Source organism: Cricetulus griseus, chromosome 4 (assembly GCF_003668045.3).
Source record: "Cricetulus griseus strain 17A/GY chromosome 4, alternate assembly CriGri-PICRH-1.0, whole genome shotgun sequence".
NCBI classification, from domain to species: Eukaryota; Metazoa; Chordata; class Mammalia; order Rodentia; family Cricetidae; genus Cricetulus; species Cricetulus griseus.
The window spans coordinates 44,755,738-44,779,123 of record NC_048597.1 but is presented as its reverse complement, the minus strand read 5'-3'; the positions used below and the strand labels follow the sequence as shown (position 1 = coordinate 44,779,123).

At 43.0% G+C, this 23,386-nt stretch overlaps 1 protein-coding gene and 1 long non-coding RNA gene across 12 annotated transcripts in view; one reads left to right on the top strand and one right to left on the bottom strand.

Annotated features, from left to right (window-relative positions):
• Phldb2 (pleckstrin homology like domain family B member 2) overlaps positions 1-20,406 on the bottom strand; it is a 101,227-nt gene extending 80,821 nt beyond the window's left edge. For 8 of the 11 annotated variants that reach the window (XM_027412577.2, XM_035444529.1, XM_035444528.1 and 5 more), the window contains exons 1-2: positions 20,037-20,221; positions 996-2,335 (exon numbers count right to left, since the gene is read on the bottom strand). In XM_027412577.2, coding sequence (XP_027268378.1) covers positions 996-2,318 — 1,323 coding nt within the window. In that variant the 5' untranslated portion in view covers positions 2,319-2,335; positions 20,037-20,221. Of the gene's footprint in view, positions 1-995; positions 2,336-20,036; positions 20,222-20,387 lie in introns of those variants that run through there. The other 3 variants (XM_027412578.2, XM_027412583.2, XM_035444527.1) reach the window with 2 other exon arrangements.
• LOC103160595 lies at positions 20,352-22,273 on the top strand. Its single transcript, XR_003484828.2, has 3 exons — positions 20,352-20,908; positions 21,065-21,271; positions 21,943-22,273. It is a non-coding gene; the product is annotated as an uncharacterized LOC103160595 (long non-coding RNA).
• The last annotated feature ends 1,113 nt before the right edge of the window (positions 22,274-23,386 follow it).

Here is a 23,386-nt window from a genome sequence, read left to right as displayed (position 1 = left end):
TTAATCATCTAGGGGTATGCATATGTATTTTCATCTATTACTCTTTGGAAGAACATAAACTTAGCAAAACTTTGAGTGACATGTGATTCTTGTTCTGAAATGTCAAACAAATGTTGCATAGTGCAGATGATTTCTGTCTATACAAATTTTCGTATGACTTTCCATGTGATTGAGAGATCTTATTCCAACATACTTTTTTTTGAGCAATTGAAGTACTTCTGCTAATCTTACACTTTTGCAAACCGGCTTTGCCATACCATAGCTTCTCTCATTAAGGAGGTCATTAATCACTAGAAAAGCAAAACAGTCTCTGACATGAACTCACTCTAAAATAAAAACCCGCTAAAAGAGAATGGAAAATTAACCCTTGAATGTGCTCCCTCATAGTGGAGCTGTTGAGGGATTTTCCTTCCATAGCTGTCATTTTACTTTCAATATTTTTTCATGTTAAGCATAAATTCATTTTAGATTGAAAAAGGGAATGAGCTCAGTGTATTTTGTGTTTGTAGGAGAGGCTGCTGAAGAGAGACTGATGTTATGTGAACAGTGCGGGGGTGAGGGGTGGGGGGGGACTTGGGGGAGTGATCTGAGCATTACTGAGATTGGGGAAACCCTTCACCTTTCCGGATGACTTGCTGTACAAATTCTTGTCTTATTACCTCACTGACTACTTCTGTCTTAAGTACATACTAGTGAGTTTAATGAGGGAGGGAAGAGGAGAGAAAAGAAAAGAAAAAGTAACTGCTAGAACTCTGTAGAACAAATAAATATGAGGCTCTGGCTCTGGTGAGCTTTGGAAATTTCAAAATGCCCATAGATATCCCACGACAGTAGCCAAGGAAGAGTTACATGGAACAGAGAGCAAGAAATGGGATGGACACTAGTGGCTGGCTGGTCCACATGGAAATTCCATACCCCTACATGTGCCCTTGGAGTCTGCCCCAACCCTGCGGATACAAGCCAGGTGAAGAGTAAGGTCAGAAGAGGAAGATTACCAGGCGTTCCATCTCCTGCTCCCTGAGCCTCTCCTCCCTCTGTCGTCGGTGATAATCCATGAGACTGTCGCGGCCTGAGATGGAGCTGATGCTACTTTTCCGTTCTCGAAGGGCAGGCTGGGGAGTCTCTGAGGACTGTCGTAGGCTTTCCAGATCAGAATCATCAAACTCCATAGATCCACAAGAGAAGTTCCTCCTGGCCGAAAGCATTCGGTCTGATTCTCCAGAGATGAAGGAATGACTTGGGCTGGTCCCTGAGTATGAAGCCCTATCAAAGTCATCAGAGGACGTGGAGGCCAGGAGCATCTTCCGAGCCACTCGAGGGCTGGCAGGGACACTGAGGGTGGAGCTTACGTAAGGATTTCCCTCTGACAGAGAGGTCTTATAGGGTGAAGCCCCTGAGCTTAGAGAAGAAAAGTTAAGGTAATTGTCATTATCCACTATGCTATGAGGTAGATCCCTTTCCCCTAAATGACCTCGTTTGGAATTGCCCAGGGAATTTCTCGGAGGCAGGCTGAGAGGCGACATCTGGCTGTCTGTGGCTTTATACAACCTGGGAAGCGATCGGCTGTAGGCACCCATATTGCTCAGGCTGCTCCCGGAATACTTCCTGGTTCTCACACTGACGGTCTCAGAGGCTGGCTCCTTGTGCCTGCTTAACCTGGGCTGAAGTGTCAAGTTGTCCTGTAGGTTCATTTTCCTAGCTTGCTTTGGGCTTGAAGGCATGCTCGCTGCCCCAGATCTGCTGGTGGCTGCGGAGCCAGCGCCACTGGAGGAACCTCCATTCCACATGGTCAGGAGCGAGCCGGAGGCTTTTCTTCCTTCCAGCCCCCCGAGAAAGTAGACGTTGTCATGTGATTTATTCCTAGAGCTGTATCTGGAATAGGGAGGCTTCTCTGAGAGCCTGGAGGACCTCTCACTGTCCCGACCAGTATAATGATCCCAATCTGCTCTCCCAAGTGGATAACCGCCAAGAGAGGCTGCAGAGCTGAGGAGCGAAGTGGGAGGTTTCATGGAAATAGTTTTGTCAGCTCCATCACAAAACTGTTTGCTTCCCTGAAGTTTGGCCAAGGAGGGGCTACTCCTGACACTGGCGCCCAAGGGAGAAGTGCTTCTCTTGCTAGACACAGGTTGTGAGAGCGTTAAATATGAGCCAGAGTAGTCCCCGTTGGCTTTAAATTTCAGACTGGACGAGTATTTCCTTGGGCTTAGGCTCTCCATCATGTTCTGGGGCTCAGCCTCCAGGGAGCGTACCTCAAATTCTTCCTCTAAGCTACCATTTTGTAATTCTTGCTGCTTCTGTATGTGGCTATCTTCTGCCATAATAATATTGCTGGACCCTGCAAAGAGGAAAAGGAGAACGTTTTAGATGAAAACTATGAAACTGTACTAGAAGCTGAAAAATAAGGACCACTGATCAGGGCTATATATCTTTGGTACAAAAGAAAAATAACTCAAGATGACAACAATAGTATTTGAGGGAAACAAATCCCTAGTAAAATGATGGCTCAGGATTGGGCTGGTATGGAAGGACAGCAATTTTTCTCTCAGTGCTCCAGTCTTTGCAAAATCACCAGCTTCCTGAATATTTTCATATGCCTAAAAGAATCATTCAATAGCTTTTCCTTTAGATGTTTCTGCTGGACTCATTACCAGCTCAGCTACAGAAACAAAATCCATATCTTGACAGAGGAGGAAGGTTTATGTTACACACTGATCCAGCACTTGAGGGCCAAAGTGTGGTTCTTTTGGAGCAAAAATGTGGTTATTGCCTGTATATATTGTATATACTCATTGTATATAGTTTTTCTTCTGTTAGCTGTAACCTTTTTTTGTATTAGACAAAAAAGGGAAATTGTGGTGATATATTATTTTTGATTTAATAAAGCTTGCCTGAGGGCTGATGCAAAGCCAGCCACAAGCTATAGGGTTCAGGCAATGGTGATACAGACCTCTAATCCCAGCATCCATACTTGTTAGTTACAGAAGCTAGGTTGAAGGCCACTCTGAGCTACACGAAACCAATCCAGCCCTAAAGAGAAACAGCTCACGCAAAAGTGATCTCAGCACTTGGGATCACAGGCCATAAATCCCAGCACTAGGCAGATATAAAAACAGAGGGCCTAATGTGAAGAATTAGCCTCCAGCCACATTGAGAAGAGTCAGAAGTCTGAGGCTTGGGAGAGAGCTAGTGGAGACAGGACTGACATTTTCAATCTGAGGTAGAGGTAGAGCTACTGGCTGGCTTTGCTTCTCTGATCTTCAGCTTGAAGCTTGAACCCCAGTATCAAGTCTCTGGGCCTTTTATTTTTCATGTTACAGAAGAGTTGGAAATTCATTTCTTAAGTGGAAAGCTGAACATACCTGTGCTCATCAGATAGGGGCAAGAGATACCAGACCAAAGGGTATTTCTAAGACTGTTGCCCTATGCTCAAGGTAGCCTATTTAAAAGCCCTAAATTATTCTATTCTTCAAATTCCTTGGTACCCTAAATGCGTTGTGCATATCCTTGATATAGAGCCCTCTTCTCTAACAGAATCACTTTTCATCTTCTGGTCTACTAATCAAACTCTACCTATCATTCAAAGGACAAAGTAGGATACTATCTTCCTTAAGTAAATATTTTCTCAAAAATAAGTATATGTTCTGGGTCCTAGATTCAAGCATTGGCCTAAACTTTTAATCTATGAAAATATCCTTGAATTAAAACTAGCACTAAAAATGAAAAGACTTATATTTCTGAGTGACAGAAACCATTTTAGATATTAACAAAGGAAAAATGCAATATGATGCTAGTAAGTATATACAGGGCTAAGACTTTCCTCCAGCCCTCAGGGACCTTGGACACTAATGTTTGTTGAAAAGGATTATGACTAGAAATTTTATCTTATGGTCAACTATTAACTTTGTTCTGTAGGCAAAAAACTCAAAACATTTTTCAATCATGCCCATCCTCATACCATAGGAGGAAGACTTCACTCTCTTTGCTTAGCCTCAGATTCCCTGGGCAAACTCAAACAACTCAGGATGGAGCTTCTTACCCACAGGCTGGGATAAAGAAAATTTCCCTGCTTATTTCCAGGTGATGCCTGGAATTGCCTATACAGAACTACAGTCTTCTCCCTAAGAAATACTGCCTAGGATTCACTATCCTCCAAAGCTCTATGTGAATATATGTTTAAATGGTGTATTTTTAAAGATTTATTTTCCTTTTTTTTTTTTTTTTTTTTTTTTTTTTTTTTGGTTTTTCGAGACAGGTTTCTCTGTGTAGCTTTGGAGCCTATCCTGGCACTCGCTCTGGAGACCAGGTTGGCCTCGAACTCACAGAGATCCACCTGCCTCTGCCTCCCGAGTGCTGGGATTAAAGGCGTGTGCCACCAACGCCAGGCAATTTTTTACACAGTATTTTGCTTACATGTTTGCTTATGCACCAGAAGAGGGCACCAGATCCCACTACAGATGGTTACGAACTACTGTGTGGTTGCTGGGAATTGAACTCAGGACCTCTGGAAGAGCAGCCAGTGCTCTTAACTGATGAGCCATCTCTCCAGCCCTAAAATGGTATATTTTTAAAGAGTTGCTAAAAAAATAAAATCCCATAAAGCATTGATGTTATATCTAAAATTTTGTTCCTGGTGGCCCTGCTGTCCGGCTCTTACCAAATCCTTCACTGCCTGTGGCCATCTTCCCCAAGCAATGCCTTTGGCAATTACCTCCATTTCCAGCACCAGTCTGTCTTGAGATATTTCTTGCCATACTCCTCTGGAGGAGGGAAAGTAAGACAACCCCTAGCCTTGGTCTTTTTTGGAATTCATCTCATTCCTGGTTGGTTTGACATTTTGAAATTTTAATAAGACTTAGCCAGTTCTCCCAACTTAAACATTTCAGGACTGAGAAAGGAAGAAAAGAGATGGATCTTGAGGATTTATTTATTATATAGGAAAAAGCACTCTAAAAGCCCAGTGATGTGTGGAAAAGCTGTGCAATCATCTAACACTACATTTAAAGTCTATTTATACTATAAAGTATATTCATATAGTATGCATTAAAATATCCAATGAGTATTGTTATTTTTCACAAACACATCCACAAGCATTGATTACAAACACGGGTACCCCTGTGCCTATAATGTGCACAGGTGATAGTTTTCTTACAGTGCTCAGGTCAAAAGTTGGGGAGTCATTGTGACCCCTGTCATTTCTACTTCTCTCCTCATGGTATCCATCAACAAACCCAATCAGCATTGTCCTTCATCCATATTCCAAATTGTATACTTCATGTTGTTTCATTGTTGCTGCCCATAAAACCAGCATCTTTTTGCCCCCAGTGCCTACCCTCTTCCCACAGCAGTAGCAATGGACTGAAAAAACTCACACCAGAAGCTACTGCTGATTTTGCCTGGGGTGATAATATTACTAGTAATTTCATATCAATTTACATTGCATGCATTTTGAATTTTGACAATTATCCTGCATAAAATATTAGAACATAGTACCACCTTGGCTTTTATTTGTTTGTTTGTTTTTGTTTTTGTTTTTAGAGAGAGGGTTTCTCTGTGTAACAGTCCTGGCTGTCCTGGAACTCACTTTGTAGACCAGGCTGATTTTGAACTCCCAGATATGCACCTGCCTCTGCCTCCCGCTAGGATTAAGGGTGTGTGTCACCACTGCCTGGCACCATCTTGTTTTTAACTTAATCAGATTCTTGTGTGTTTCAGAAGTGGCTGTTTGGGATGGTTGTAGAAACTTTAGTTAGTAGAGGAAGGAGATTACTGTGGGAAGGGTTTTGGGGTACCCTACTTCTGTTTCTCTGCTTCCTAACTACAGTTAAATGTGCCCAGCAGTTTCTCATTCCTCCTGCCAGGCTTTTCTTACCATGGTGGACTGTATTCCCTCAAATGGCCAGCCAAAACACACCCATCCTTCCTTAAGTGGATTCTTGTCAGGTGTTTTGTCAAGGCAATGAAAAATAACAAACATATCAGATTCAGATATGGAATTCATTCATTTTTCTCAAAACTGAGTTTGTCTGCCTGGCTGAATATATATGTATATTTACCAGAACTTAGTATCTCTTACTCCTGAATACCAACACAACACTAAAGGAAATATGCCACACCGGTAGTCTTTCTAGCTCCATGAGGGACATCAATAGCTACAGACACCTCTCTCCTTTCCTACTTCCAGAGCACTCTTCATGTGAGGTATGACCCCATGAGGAGAGGCCTAGAAATAGGAAATGAATAGGAACTGCAGGCCAGTCATCAGTAATATACTTGAAATGGAGGGTAGGGCATGGGTAAGAACCTCAGAGGCAAGGGTAGAGACCCAAGTGGGAACGTGCTGATTAATTCCTAAGCACTGGAGGATATGACTGCAGGCAGAATGCATCAGAGACTACAGTAGGGTTTGAGGTTAGTGGGAGAAAAGGACAAAGACTGCAAGGACCCCTCACCAAAGCAGCTTAAGCAAGAGAAATGAGAGGTAGCAAACACATAAGAAAAGAGCTGAAGAAAATCCTGGGTTTACAGCTGTCTTTATGTCCAATGCTGCTCTGTTTATTTGGGGTTTCCTGAACATTTTATGTGAACAAAGACAAGGTCTCGGTGAAACTATGAGATCCCTGCATTGTGTTATTGGGAAAGCAAAACAGACCCAAAGGATGTGATGGTTACATGCACTCTTCCATACATAGCCACAGAAGGCCTGTGAGCCGGAAGGAATGCATCTGGTGCCCATCTGAGAGAAAGGACAACTTGGGAAGTCTAAACAGGAAAGAAGCTAATGTGTGTTGAAACGTTTGCATTTACTTTCCAATCCATAAATTTAATCCTTCCAGTCCTCTTGTTATTTTACCACCTAAAACACACATTCATCTTATTGTCAATCAGAAAATGCCACAAAGACAGGACATAGTCTTTTGAAAGACTTTACAGAAAAACCACAGCACCTTTTCCCCTGGAGAAGAAAATTACTTCAGTGAACAGTCTAGAGGAATGCTGTTAAATGTTTCTTCAGAGAGTCACTTCTCTGTGGTATGGTTTAAAGTGTTTTTTCAAACAATTCTCCGGTTCCACTCACACCAGATGACAGCCAAACTCATCTCATTCAGACCTTCCTGTTGAACAGTGAAGTTACAACAAGGGCATCACCAGAGCTGTGTGCATTGTCATTCCCAGCTAAAGAAGGCACAGCCAGAAAGGCAAGCTTTTTAAAACAAAATGCTCACAGCACTGCGTTACAGAAGAGAACTTAACGTCTGGCTGACAGATGCAAACATCAGCAGGTTTTGGCCAAATAAGTGGCTTTGGAGGATTCCTACAATAAACACTAGTGGCATGCCACTCTTGAGGATCATCTGATACAACAGGAATTCGTCCTAGAAACACTGCAAAGGTGACTATAGAGAAGTGGAAATCCGGCCATGCTATTGGTGAACAGCAACAACTCTAGGAAAGTCAACTTCTAAATGTCTGCAAGCTATAGGCCAAAAGGTCCTAAATAGAATGGCTTGAGTCCATACCATGTCCTGCCAGAGCCTCTGGGGCTGGGGGTGGGGCAGGGGCTGCTCATGTGTGTTTTGTGGCAAAAAGTGGTTGATGTCTGGTATTTAAGGTTCTCCAGCACCCTGGTGGTCCCCAGGCAGGCTTAACTGTCAGCACTGATGTTTCTGATATGGCACTGTTGGTATTAAAGTGTATACTGACGACATGTAATTGAATTCAGGGCCAGTTAAGAAGTCCCTCACAAACAGCGCCATTCCTCACTGGAGTTCTGTAGGGCATTTCTCTGACAACCAATGGCAGCTGACAGGGCCTGAGGGAAAACTTTTTGAGGACTTGAAGGGGAAAGCTGAAAAATCTATTTTAAACACCAGGCCTATGCTTTATAAGGGAGAACAATAGGCACACAGAGTCCTCCTGTCTTTCTACCGATGATATCAAAACGTGAGGAAGAGTGGACTAATTAGAAGCCTCTTCCCTTGTCCCTTTCAGAACGCAAAAGCTGCCAAACACCCCTTGTTCTCCATTAAACCTTTGGTCTCTTCAGTGCGCCTACTGTAAACAAGCCCTCCTACTTTACAAATAATTATTCTTGGCCTTGAAACCCTCTCAGACTTCCATCTCTGCAAACAACCCTCACCTCTCCACATGTCCCCACAGCCATCTGCAAACACCCCTCCCAGAAAACGCTCCCAGGCCGTCTCTTCTGGTGGTGCGCCTTCTTCCACAGTCAGCAAAGCCTGGGCCTTCCCATTGTCTCAGTCTCCATAGGACCTGGCTTTGCTTCCCACTCAGCCCAGCTTTCTAACCTGTATCCCTTCAAACTCTTCCTCCGCAATCAGGATTTTATATCCCAGGACGGAGGATGAAAAAAAAAATTGTGTTAGTAGACATATTTTTTTGTTGTTTTTGTTTTTCCAGATAGGGTTTCTGCTATAGACATAGTACTCTTACTGTTCTGTTTTCTTCAACAAATGGATTCCAACCCTTTTCCTTTGTATCAAGTTCTTTGCTCAAGGACCTAACTGTTTAGGCAAAATCACCACTAGACTCACATAAGTAGATTGATGATTTCCAAAGAAGAGGCTTCATTGTCTCTCAAAGATCCAAGAAAAGCAGCTCCAAGTGGGGGTGGGGGGATGGATATATTTTTAATGACTGAACAAAGGTCTTGTTTTATGCTAGAAGACCTACTACAACAGACAGCTGCAAACCTTAGTGTGTACTCACATACATACAAGAACCCATTGTCCACATCTCCACTGCAGCCTCAAATACACAATGCCTTTGTTGTAACAGGCAGAAAGGATGCTTCTGAAGCCAGACTTGAAGCATCCTTAGGCACAGCCAACGCTAAGATCAACAGCAGGCCTGGGAAGAAGGGTTGTGGCCAGGGTTTTGCCCCTCCCTTTTTTTTAAATTTTTACTTTATCATTTTCTAAAAGAATGATCACGAAGGAAAGATAAAAAGAGTACACATGATTCTACAAGGAAGACAAAAGAAAGGAAAATAATGGGAGACGATGATATCACTGAACACACATAGAAGAAAACAGGACACAGGGAAAAGGGAATTTCATTTCCGTCTAGTCACCAGAAAGGAGACTAACCTCAGGCTAGCCCTCCTTCCAGCTCTCCCTAGCTGTCTAGTTGTACTGAAGTCTCAACTCTGTCATCAACACTGTAGATAGTCCCGAAGGAGTGTAACAGAGACCACAACAGTCAACAGCCAGTGACCATTCTTCAAGTAAAGCACCTTTTCAGGTCAAAAGCTTTTTGGTCTGTTTTGTTCTGTTTTATCAATTCCTGGGAATTGTTTGAGAATTTAGAAGACACAGTCAAAGGACTACAGCACCAATTACAGGACTTTTTAAAAGAAGAGGTTTTGTGCTAGTCCCTTCAATAAAATGCTTGTCTGCAGGAACTTTACAACATTCTTTAGACTATCCAAGGAATTTGGCTGCTGTTTCCTGTGATAAGTCTTTGTAGTGGGGGAGGAGGATAGAAAGCAGATTCAGACTCGGAAAACGGGGGTCACTGAGGTTCCCTCCCATTGGCAAAATCCCAAGCGTTACCTAAATTATCAAGACATAAGTTTTATCAATTAGGCTCACATGTGTGTTTAAACATGTGTGTTTAAACAGTTATTTAAAAAGTTTTAGCAATATGGGAAAAGATAATATATATTCAATGAGTAAATGTGTAATAAATTGAAGTTCAAGATAATTCAAATTAGAAGTATGCTGTCGTTCATTATAGAAATCACAAGGGACAAAAGAATGGTTTTCTGTTGTTGTGGTGGTTATTGTTGTTTGTATTTGTACAAGCAGGATGTGCTGGGGTGGTATACAATCTGAAAGCTGCATGGGGAAGCCAGAGGCAAGCACGTTTACCTGCTAAACAATCTTGCCTAAAACAGTGCTCTGTTAAAAACAGTAAAAACCACCTATGACAGCATTCATCTGTAATCCCAGCAAGGAAGGCTGAGACAGGAGGGTCATAAGTTCAAGGCCAGCCTGGTCTACAAAGTGAGATAGCTCAAAAACAGTAACAGCAACAAAATCTCACCACAAAAAAAAAAAAAAAAATACATTTGCTTAATTCTAGAACACTGGAAGGTATAGTGGGGAAAAGGTCCAAAACAAAAAAACATGTTCAGTCACAATGAGGGAAAAAAAAATCTAGTCATGAAAAAGCTATTCTATGTTAAAAGACTCAAGAGACATACCAACAGAATGCAATTGGGTGTGCATGGTTTGCAGCCTATGTGTAGCAATCCATCTGCTTAAAAGATGTCTGGAACAACCAGAATTTGAATGCTGTCTGAAAGTCAGACGCATTGTTATTTTCAAAGCTGCAGTGACATGTTCTTTAAAATAGTAATTGCTTAGAGTCACACTGCCAATTATTTATGGATGAAAAGCTAGGTGTTTAGAACATGATTTGTAACAATCCACACTCTGGGGGAAAATTGGATCTCTAGATGAAACCAAATTAACAAATGCAAACAATCTGGGCTCTAGGTGCCAGGTTCACTATAGTATACTTTTTGTTTTGTTTTGTTTTGTTTTCTCAAGACAGGGTTTCTTGGTGTAATAGCTGTGGCTGTACTGGAACTTGCTTTGTAGGTCAGGGTGGCCTCAAACTTACTGAGATCAGCTTGCTTCTGCCTCCAGAGTGTTGGGATTAAAGGCATACATCATCACAGACGACTCTTACTATATTACACTTTTAATATGTGTTTTACATTTTGTGTATGATTAAATTTTCCACAATAAAATATTTTTCCAAAAAAATTTAAGAGTAATATATATAAATAAAAAGAAAATCTATATATACTGACATAAATTACAATGGCTCACCATACAAAAAAGGAGTGGGTCTCAGAAGCTTGCATGAATACTAGCTTATTATACAAAATCAAATTCTTTAAAAGATGATTTCTCTTTAAAGTACCCAGGAGAAATCTGAAAGCAAATGCACTGTCAAGATTATAAATTAGTAGGCCATTCTATTAAAGATTCTTACATGATAATGCTAGATGGATTACCTAAATTTCAGCAACATCTGTGCCCAAGTCAAAACCATTGCCATGAGCAGGAGGCGATGAATCAGAGGCAGGAGGATCTTAAGTTTGTTGTCAACCTAGGCTCCTAGGGGAGCCTGGACTATATAATGAAAATAGAAACAGACAGGGGTTAGGGAAAGGGTTCAGTTGGTATGGTTAAGTGCTTGCTGTTCAGATCCCAGCAACCACGTGAAAGCTGAGAAGTGGTGCAATTCTGCAACCCTAGTGGTGGGGGTCCCACTGAAGACAGTGGGTTCCTAGAGCTTACTGTGCAGAAAACCTAGCTAAAGGGTTGAGTTCCAGCCGGGTCCAGTGGGATCCAAAAGTAGAGAGCAATTTAAGATGATGGTGATGTTGATCTTTATTTTCTACACAGAAGTGCACACGTCCACACAAACACACACATCTGCCACACACACATATGTCACAAACAACATACCACACACGCAAAATAGACATTTACAAAAAGAACAATAAACCCATTGCTTCAGACAATTAAAATGTACAAATAACCACAGACACTACCAAACCTTCAGTATTCTAAAAAGTTCCAGCCTCAAAGAAAGAAAGAAAGAAAGAAAGAAAGAAAGAAAGAAAGAAAGAAAGAAAGGCTAGCGTATTTATGCTGAGAAAGGAGTTGACAAGCTTTGTCGATTTGTTTTAATTCCCCTACTTGGGCTGACAAGATGGTTCAGTGGGTAAAGACACTTAATGGCTGTGTTGTTCTCTAGAACACATGTATGTGACGACACTTTCATGGCCTCCTCTAACTCCTCACACAGAGAAATAAATAAACATAATAAACAAATAAAATCCTGCTACTCCTTCTCAGAAGATGGAACAGTTCTTTGGGTAAGAAGCCACAGACCCACATTTCAGGGTTCTTCACTGAAACTCCAAACTGTTTTCATTCAAGATAAGGATTTCTAAAATTTGTCCAGATGAAACTTCAAAAATTACTTCTTCTTGCTCATGGGTATAATTCATCCCAGGTTTAGGTGATTTTGACCAACTCCCCCTTGAACCCAGACAAATCCTCCTCCATTGTAAGATCATCCTGGGGAGGTGACTCTGGGGAGGTGGAGAGCCCTGAAGTGTTATATGGAGAGAGAAGCCATCACTGTGTATGGCCTGCAGTCTTCCCCTTCAGTCAGGAAAAGGCACTCATCTCATCCCTTGCATTCGAAGATATGTCTATGGACTTAAGCTGAAGGTTGTGTCCATCGCAGTGAAACTCTCTGACCTTTCCATCCTTCCTTTGTTGCCCCAACCCCACTAATTGAAATACATCCCCTTAAGAATAATATTTGATTTTTCCAAATAGCATTCCCTAGGTTCAATCTTTGTGATTTACCCAATATTATGATCTGGCAATGATCAGAGAATAAGTAGGATCTAGAAGAGGGACCAAATAGAAGTCAACAATGTCTTCAACAGTTGGAATGTTAACCACCCCCACCCTTGGGTTGAGAGATTATATCTAAGGCTTTAAGCATGCTCAACCAATGCTCTGCCACTGAGCTACACCCTCATGTTTCCCTGTTAACTCAAACAATGAGGTGGATGAGCTTTAGAAGGATGGTTGTATATTTCTTCTTCTTTTAAAGATGCATTTCTTTATTTTGAGTGCTCTATCTGAATGTACACCTTTATCCCAGAAGAGGGCATCAGATCCCACTACAGATAGTTGTGTCGCCATGTGGTTGCTGGGAATTGAACTCAGGACCTCTAGAAGAGCAGCCAGTGCTCTTAACCTCTGAGTCATCTCTCCAGCTCCCAGTTGTATACTTCTTAATAGTAGAGGTATATTCTGAGAAATACATGGATAGTTGATTTCATCACGGACAGCATCACAGAGTGTGGTGGCCTCACAAATGTAGCCAGACCCACATCACAAGGCCATTTCATCTTATTCGACACCATCATGCAAGAGGTCAGTTGAGCAAATGCCATTCTGTGGGCCAGTGAGATACAGCTCAGTGGGTGAAAGTGCTTGCAGTAGAGTTGAGAAGAGAGGACAGAAGACAGCTTCAGAATTATTCCTGGCTTCCATATGCACGCCATGACAAGCAGACACCCATGTACCTCACCCTTCCCCAACCCCACACCCTTTAGTTATTATTTTGTTTTTTCAGAGAAGAAAAATCACTGTGAGGCTCATAACCACACTGCAAAGCAAAAATGTTATAGTGGGCATGTAATGTCTTCATTACTTTAACAGTTGATTTTGCAGGGTGGGTGTTGTTAAGACACCCATTTTTTCTCTTTTACAACCTGCCTTTCGACCCCTCACTGCAAGAAAGAAGGAAACCTTGACCCTATAAAGATCAGCAAAGAATTAACTAAGTTCAATTTATTTTTAATCAGTGTTTTTTTTCAAGACCTTTACTTTCATTTTTACTTGAATATGTGTGTGCATGCATGTGTATATGTGTGCATGCATGTGTGTGTGTGTCTGAGAGAGAGAGAGAGAGAGAGAGAGAGAGAGAGAGAGAGAGAGAGGATATCTAAGAACTGTGTGTGCACATATTTCAGGAGACAAGAAGGGGGCGTCAGAGCCCCTGGAGCTGGAGTTAAGGCAGATGTGAACCTTCTGGTATGGGTACTGGGATATAGGTACTTGGCTGTCCAGAAAGGCACCAAGTACTCTTGACTGCTGAGCCATCTCTCCAGGCTCTCAAACTGCTTTTTTACAACTCTACCCAGAAGACCTAATAAAGGAAATGGTTACTTTCAGATGTTATTTTTATTGTAATGGCTAATGCAGTACAAAGAACACTGGACAGCTTGCCAAGGACACAAGTCAGGAGGTCGGCCCTCTTTCTGTGTCCACCAACTAACTAAGAGGAATAATATAGGGACTGAGTTGTTCATCTGTCTCCATCTTGTTGAAGCAGAGGTTTGCCGGTTTGAAATGCTGAGAGTGAACTAGACATTCCTTGCGCCCCAAGGTTCTATACTCCCAAGATTCCTGGTTAAATCACCCAGGAGTGTCTGTTACATAATGCAGGAAATGGAAATGACCGCAGAACACAGGCATGTTTTAGTGATAAGATAGCAGCTACTTAACTGGGCAAAGCTTTTCCCTGCTCTGATCCCCACAGCATGCCAAGGGCATGGTAAATCATCTCAGTACAACACAGTGAGTTCTGGTCAGAACTATGTTAACACAGTACAGCATAGACTCTGATTCGGCATCAAATACAAGAAATAGTTTGTCTGCATTCCTATGTCTTGCAATTTCCTTAATAAATCTAAAGTTGTTTTTGAAAACCTACTTCAGCAATGATGCAAGCAATATGGAAGCCAGACACCTCTTCCTAACCCTTTTGAATACCTCTTGGCTATTCACACTGGATCTGAGTTGGTCAAAAGAATGAAGTTGGTTCCCATCACTTTTATCTTCTCTGAATTTACCAGTGCAGGGGGTCAAGAAACAAATCTTAGGAAACTCATGTAACTTCCCCTTTTCTTCGTTTAATAGGCTGATTCTTCGATAACACTGCTAATCAGGAGAAGTCACCAGCAGTGTGCAAACAATCATTCTAAGACGGTACAGCAGCAGGTCTTAGAAAATGCTGAGCCTGCTTAAGGTAGCAATACTAAATACTGGCTTATACTGATAAGGAAACACACTTCATCTAATAAAATCAACTGTGAACATTTAAGAAATAGTTCTTACATGTACTAAAACCATCTATGTAATTTGGCCCATTGTCTCGTGTTTGTCCCAGAAAGCTTCTGAAGTCCTTGCCATTCCCACACCTACATGTGATGATTTTGACTTGGGTTTCTTTCCCTGGCTGCTGATTGCCAGAATGCTTCAAAACACTTGCCTTTAAAGAAGATACAACACAAAGCTGTTTTATCAGCGAAGTGTAAGAAGGATCCCTAAACATCACAGACATATCTATTTTGCAAATGAAGCCCTAGAAGAGTAATTCCCTGTGTGAGACAAACACAAATTCTTGCTTACTAAAATTTATGCTGAAGGGATTTGAAAACATGAACTATCCTTTTTGGGCTATATTTATTTTCAAAAGACAAGAGACACATTCTTCAAATCCTAGGAAATATTTCCAGATACTAAGTTTCTTATTTGAATTACTAAAGTCTCCTATCCTGGCAGGGCATCATGGCAGGAGAAGGGGTAACAAGAATGGCAAGATGGAAGACGAAAATGAAAGGGTTGCTACCTCCCTCTAGCGAAGAGCCTGCAGGGGGCTGATCTTCTAGGAGTCAGTCCTTTCAGAGTTATTCCTAAATGTTTCCATATGCTTCCCTTTGAGATGAACCTCTTGGCTAGTTGCCAACATAAGACCATCCTTTAACAGCATTTGGAGGTCTGACCTCCCCAGGAAAGGCACCCCAAGACCTTTCCTGTATCAAGCAAACCTCCCAGGCATGAGGATCAGAAAGAAGACATATCACCCTGACTTGAATCCATAACCACAGGCCCAGTGTCTAACTCCAGTGACATAAACCAGTTAGTGGATGTTGTCATTTGTGACTGACACAGCCATACAGGCACAACTGATACCCAAAAGCTCACAGATGATAGGCAGGGTGGTTCACGCCTGTGATTTCAGTATCGTGGAGAGTTTGAGGTAAGCCTGGAGAACAAAGTAGGTTCCAGGCCAACCTGGGCTACAGAATGAGCCCTTTCCCTGAAGCAAAGCAACAAAAGATAGACAACAGATGAAAAAAAACTCATTGAGGTAATTCTTTTCTAGAAATGGAGCCATTCAGTAATGTCATACCTATCAAACTCTAGGAAGAAATTAATAATAACTTTATATTGCTACCAAATCTTTAACATTAAGAAAGCAGATGGGATGGTAGAAACTATGCAGGGCAAGCTGTATCGTGAAGCAGAAGTCAGAAAATTTGTTTGGTTCTGTCACTACCAAGTCCTGAGTAAGGCTTGGAACTATGGTTTGAGACAAGTGATTTTTTTTTTTTTTTGAGAAGTTGCCTCACTCTGATATAGTACTCACTGGTGTGAATGAAACCATCCCCACTATATAAATGAACTTGGGAGTGATTAGGAGATGTAGCCTTGGTGAAAGAGGTGTACGGCTGGGGGTGGGCTTTGAGGTCTCAAAAGAACATCCCAAGTTCAGTATGTCTCTCTCTCTCTCTCTCTCTCTCTCTCTCTCTCTCTCTCTCTCTCTCTCTGTCTGCCTTCTCCCTGTAGATCAGGATGAGAAGCTACTCCTCCAAGTGTCTTACCTATCACCTTCCCACCACGATATGAACTAACCCCCTAATTAAATGCTTTCTTTTATCAGAGTAGCTGTGGTCCTGGTGTCTCTTCACAGCAATGGAACAGTAACTAAGACAATAGGCTGGCCTTGAACTCATAGCAATCCTCCTACCTCTGCCTCTTCAATCATGAGGTTACAGATGGGAATCTACCAAGCTGCAAATAAGACCTCAAGTATTTTGTTTGTTTGTGTGAGATAGGGTCTGATTTGGTCCAGGCTAGCTTTAAGCTTGTCATGTAGTCTGGTATGACCTTGAACTCCCAATCTTCCAGTAATTATATACCACTGCCCCTGCTTCTTTTGTGATTCTGGGAACCAAACCTAGGGCTTCATTCATGCCAGGCAAGCATGTTACATCCCAGCCTGGGAAATTTTCTAAGGTTCCTTTTACTCCCAGAATTAATTTGCCCAGCTTGCCCCAAACAATCAAGCTTGAATTGTCTTCAGATTTCTAATCTAAGCTTGATACAATTGAATGTGCTGTATATACCCATCCATCAGTTTATAGATCTCTCCCACCTACCCACCCACCCACCAATTGCTCCTAAGCAAGCTCATTTGCATAGATGCCAGGCATCTTCCCCCACACACAACACACTCAGGAGCTTCTCCTTTTCCCTTCTGTCTAAGATAACCCTATTCATTCATGTGCTCTGATCCTGATACACAGAGCAGAGAGCAAAGGAGGAGAAGCTGAGATGCTCTGTTTTGTACCTGCATTCAAAGGCAGCATCTGCTGTGTCTGTAGGACCATCTGTTGCTTACTTTGACATGGAAAAGATAGTGCAGGCCTCAGAAGTGGTGTCACAGGTCACACACACCCAGACATATGTTCCATAGTCAACCAGGCTTACATCATTGCCCTCATTCAGGAGTGTATTTTCTTATGAAGAATGGTATTACTAAACTCTCACAAAGGATCCAGTCCAGTTGTTTTTTTTGTTTTTTTGGTTTTTTTTTTTTTGTTATTTTGTTTTTAAATCTGGCTTGCCTAAACATCAATAAAATTCTCTAATCTCAGGTTCTAACTAGAGCGGTGTCTTTCACTAACTCGATCAAGGTCTTACTAGTCTTTTATAGGCATATCACCTATAAAGTGAGAACTGAGCTTAGTGATCACCCAGGCTCACTTGTGTTTAAACTCAACTTTAAGCCAATTCAAAAGCATCAAGGAAACCCAACAAGTTCTTCCATTCCAACAGTATATTAAGACTCTTAATGCCGAGAACAGGAGGATCCACTGCAGGTAAAAAGGCTTCTGGGACATGGTCTGTGTTGAGCAACAAGAGTTAAGTAAATTTTGTGAGGATCCAAATTAAATTAAGATTCCTAATTTGCTAACATCTGGCTGACCTGGGGAAATGCTCTAGAACAGGGATTGGGCCAGACAGTTGTTTGTGTTCTAGACATTGCAGGGTATTTAACAGATCTCTATTCAAAGGACTCTGGTTGCATATTCCTATCCTCAGCTATGATAATCAAAATACACTGTGCAGCATTCCCTTCAGACTGTATGCCACCTCCTATTCCTGAGAACTACTGCTAAAATACATTGCAGGGCTCTAAGGCATCACTCAGAAGGTGTTTGTTTTTCAAATGGATGGCATTCCTGCATCTAATAAGTAAGCACAGAGAGATTTAGCGACACATTATAAAGCACAGGTATTCTTGGGGAATGTGTTAAGCTCCTGTCTTTCCCTGTCACCTGTGGCACTACCTCTTTCCCAATGTCTGCAATCTAGCATCCTGTAGGGTCAATTGTCATAACCACAACCCCAGCTGCTTTTAAAAATTATGCAAAAACTAATCAAGACCCCAGACTTGATTTCTTCATTGTACTCCACAACCCATCATGCTTAGAGTCTTCAACACTGATGAAAGGAGTGAAAACCAGAGTCTGATCAAATCAACTTTGGCTTTTTCTTCTGTCTCCTGAGAATGCTTGCAAAAGTAGTTAACTTTGGCCAGAGTTGTTGAAGACATTTGTTAAACCTTTCCCTATCTTCTTATCTAGCATTTCTTGCTTGCCCCAAAAGGATCAAGCAGACATCTCTGCAGTCATTCTCACCCCAAAAGAACAGCAGCTGCCAGCTGCAGAGAACCAGCCTGAAAATTGACAATGATGACGGCTCTTAACCAAACATCTCATTTTGCCGTTTGTGAGAGAGCTAGGATTTGCAAACTTCCCTGCCTCAGGAGTAAAAGCTACATTAACTGAAAGCAAAAACTCAACTCTCCTCCCTTTGTCAAAGTTTGGAGACCCTGTACCGAGTTTCTTAATTATGCGTTATGTTTAAGTTACACAATGAATTTATCAGGAAAAATAAATAAATAAAAACCTTTTAAACAACTAAGTCCGAGATAGGAAAAGGGAACCTCGAAAGATACAACTGCTACTTTTCAGAGAATCTTAGCTCTTTATTCAAATAAATATTTACACAATTGAAGCCAACGGCACCAGGCATATTCTGTTAAAATAGTGGGCTACTCTCAAGGTTTATTTATCCCAAATCCAACTACTCTGTTGCTATCCTACCAGGAACAAAGAATTCAAGTGATCCAAGGGCAAAAGTTTAACCCTGTGGAACTGTGAACCATATTTGGAGGCTCCCAGCTAAATTCAAACGTTTGAAGCCCAAAGAAAAAAATCTCAAACGTCCAAATTAAGCCCACGTTGGGAGCCTAGTTACAAGCATCATAGTTGAAAATTTACATCTGTAACTTACACATTCATATTCTGGAAGGAAATGCGGCTGGCAGATATTTATACTAACGGACTCCACATTTTATGTCTCTTCTAGACCCCTCACAGCTGCGCCGGGCTGTGACTAGTTGTGCATCCCAAAGCTCGAGTTATTTCAGAACCACAAAAGGAAGACTTCCAGGGAAGAGGGCTGGGCCGAGCTAAAGGATTTCCAGCCCTAGCCGGTCCACATAAAAGGCTGCAGGAGTCTTCCCTCTTTTAAGTGAGAAAGGTAAAAGAGGAACCGCTGGAAGGAGGTTGGAATTGTAAAGCTTTTCCAAACAGGAAATCCCAATCCGGGAAGGGACAGCCCGTCAGCCTTTTAATTTCCTGGTGGTGGCGGGAGTTAGCCAGGTCCTTGGGGCTTCAAGTGCTGATAGCTGGGGCAAAGTTACTGAGCGCACCAAGAACAGTTCAACTGCTCCTCGCAGTGTAGGGAGCTTGTGAAACAGGGTCGAAAGGATCCCATGATTTGGAGCTGCCATCACTAAGGGCGAAGGGAACACTATACCATCTACGTTTAGGGAAACTATAGCTGAATCGCAATCAAGGACTCCTGGTGAGAATCTGGGTCCGGAGGCTCACCCTGCAGCCTCACTCTGGAAACAAAGTACATCTAGAAGCCTAATTCAAAAAGATCCTCTCGGAACCCCATATTCCTCAGGATCCAGCTGTGGACCTTCTCTTTTCCTGGGGTCTAGATCTCTGCTTAAGCAAGTTTCCGCGAAAGTTGCCTTAGAGACCCTTAATTAAATCCTGCCTTTTCGCCTCAACCACTCTAGAGGCGTCACCGTACTGAGCACCCCTTCCCCACGAGCCCTCTACCCGACATCGTCATGCATAAGGAGGGCAGAGTATCCTAGGGTGGTACGGTTCGGGCTCTCCAGACCCCTGCCCAGGCTTTTGTCCCTACAGCCTGCAAGGGACGCAAAGAAAACCTGCGCCCAAGGCGCCCACTCACCAGCTCATCTTTCTCTGTAGTCGCAGCTTTCTTCACAGGTCCCGCTGCCCTTGGGCCTGGCCCTCGCTCCCGCCCTCCTTCCCTGCGGTCCTAGTCCGGGTTCCCGCAGCCACCGCAGCCGCCGCAGCCGCCACAGCCTTGCAGCCAGCCAGTCCCTGAGGCCGCGCACCGCGCACTCTGGGCGCCCCTCCCGGTGGGGGCGGCCACCGCCTCCTCTCCGCCCCCGACCTCCCCAGCGCGACCGGCGGCTACCAACTCGAGTGCGGGGGACGCTGTGTCCCCAGGCAGCCGCCAGGGTTCGCAAAAGCAGCTCAGTCCGCTCCTCCAGGACCACGGTAGCCCTCTACTCACCTAGGGTGACGAGGCGGCTGGGTGCCCGTGGCCACCTAAGGCAGACACACCGCTTTGCTCCGTGCCACACTCAGCGGCGCCCCTCGGACCACGATGGTGGACTCCACCAAGCTCGGTCCCTGGTCCCGACCCCCTCCCGAATCACAGCAGCGGGTCCTTGGAGTTCCAGCTGTGAAGTCAGGGCGCCTTCCGGCTCCTAGGCAGCTAAGTTGCTCCTGCTTTTAGTGCTGCTGAAGTGCCTGGCTACTCATCACCCTGCCCCACCTTCTCAAAGCTGTGTTCGCAGCAATGTAGTAGAAACCTTTGTGACTGGATTTTTCTTTTCTTTTCTTTTTTTAAAAGAAGGTGGAAATGGGACAGGAGAACACACGTCCTCGGGTGGAGGTTTCTTCCCCATGATGAAGTTTCTGCTCTGGGAAACTCCAGGGGACCGCACCTCTGCCACACACTGTTCTCCCCGGGGCAGGTTTACCTGATGCGTCAGGAAAGCAGTTGTGCCAAACAGCAGGGCGACGCCTGGGGTAAGGGCAGGAATGAGAAGACTTTAAAACTCTGTGACACCGATTTCCTTGGAATGGTGTCTCATAAACGGTTCGATGTTTTCCATAAATTTAACATAACCAGTGAAAACTATACTAATGTGGACTTTTTTCACTATTGCTTCCTTGGGAGGCTAGGAAATGGACTGGGGAGGACGACCCACAGTCCATCTTGACACGCCCAGATGGGATTGCCTGCAAAGTTCTGGCCCAGTGGGGTTACAGTGATGAAAGACAACAACCCTGGAGGAACGCACAGCATAAGGAAAGCGCAAGGACCAGCAAGCTCTTTAATTAATAGCAACGTAGCCTGGGACAGTTGCTACCAGCAAGGATGTCTCTAAGGTTGGTACAACAGAGGTACCGGTGGTGCTGGTGCACAGCAAGGCAGCCTCTGCTTCATCTATGCAAAATGCCTGGAGCTGTGAGTAAACTCATGTAACAAAATGCTTATTTAAAATGTTGCATTTGTGTAAGTAAAAGTCTGACTTTTAAAATTAAATATATTTTACTATGTATATGTATGTGTGTTTTTGTGCCTGTATGTGCACGTGAATGGAGGGGGGCGGGGCAGAAACAACGTGGGTTTTCACAGCCAAACTTGATCCTCTACAAGAGTGGTACAGCTCTTAGCAGATTAACAACCTTGCCAGCCCCTAAAGTTTGACTTGTAATTTCTGCTGTAGCCATTCCTATAAAAAATGGTTTGCATTTTTGAGTGTTCTCCGCCCACTACCCCGGTAGGATTTGCACCACAATAATAAATTCACGAGTTACACACTGTCCTTCCCCTCATCTCCATCAACTTCAAATCCCTTACCAAATCTCAATAAAAATAAAGACATTCTTGATTCTGCTTACCTTCCAATTATATTACTGCTTAAGTATAACAAAACACCTTCAAGAAATGAGAAACGCTGTCTCCACTTTCTGCCTTATCACACTCCAGTCAGAAGTTGCCTTTATTGTGTCCCCTTGAGCTTGAACCACTCAAATGAAAGATTGCTCCTTCACAGGTATGGTGGAACATGACAATAATCCCAGCGCTTGAGAAGCTGATGCAAGAGGATCAAGAATTCCAGGCAAGCTTGGGCCTCATAACAAGTTGGGACCAGCCTGAGATACATAGTGAAGACCTGACTCAAAACACCAAAGGCTGACTATTGAAACCAAAATGGCAGTTCCTCAGAAAACTGTGAATCCATTTACCATAAAATCCAGCGATGCCACTCTTGGGCACATAACTAAAGGACACTCCATCCTACCACAGAGATACTTGCTCAGCTATGTTCATTGCAGCATTATTCATAATAGCCAGAAACTGGAAACAACCTAGATGTCCTCAACCAATGAATGAATAAAGAAAATGTGGTACATTTATACAATGCAGTATTACTCAGATGCTAAAACAAAACAAAACAAAAACATTTGCAGGCAAATGGATGGAACCAGAAAACAAAAATCACCCTGAGTGAGGTAACCCAGACCCAGAAAGACAAACATAGTATGTACTCACTCATAAGTGAATATTAGCTGTTAAAAATGATAATCAAACTATAGCCCACAGCTCCAGAGAGGTTAGGCAAAGAGGACGACTCTATGGGAGATGCATGGATCTCCCTGGGAAGGGGCAATAGAATAGATTTTGCAGGTGTACTGGAGGCGGGTGTAGATGGGAAGGGAGGGATCAGTTGTGTGTGTGAGTGGGGGGTACCACCAATGGCTGGCCATGTAATTCAGCATAAGCAAATTCAAGCTCTGATTTCTTCCCCAAGGAGTTGGGAGAAGCTCATCTCACTCCTTAGAAGCAATGACCAGTTGATCAGTAGTTCCTTTTTGTATTCTTGTTTCCTTTGGCCTAGCCAAGAGTACTCAGAGTTTAAATTTGGGATCTATTTTCAATCTATTGCTTCCAGTAGTGCTGTCTTTCTGCTCCATAGAACTAAATCCCAGCCTGTATTGACTATTTGAAAATTTTACCTCCAGACCAACCCACTCCCTGGAATCTCAGGCCCCTGGCAGCTGCCCAGATGGATGCCTACTGACCTCATAGTTACCATTGTCAACACTGATTCCTTGAAATGTTTTCCTGTTTCTAACTACTCTTTTCCAACTGAAGTCACCCCATGTGGGGTCTAAAACCTTATGTCAGCCTTGAACTTAATTTTTCTCCAACCCATCAGGAAGTCTTTTCTGCTTTTTCTAAACCAAAAACAGAACTCAACTACTTTCTGCCTCACTGTCCATCTCAGATCTCATCTGCCATACTGTCTTGACTTTACCCTTGCTCTGTCTTTGCTCTCTTACAGAGTATTGTCAACACAGACACCAGGGTGATCATTGTAAAACATTAGGCCACACAATCTACTCCTTTCCTTATAATTCCACTGTGACCCTATTCAGTCCAGGCAAAAGCCATGTGGTGCCCTTTAGGAGAATCTGCGGCTAGCCTACCCAAGC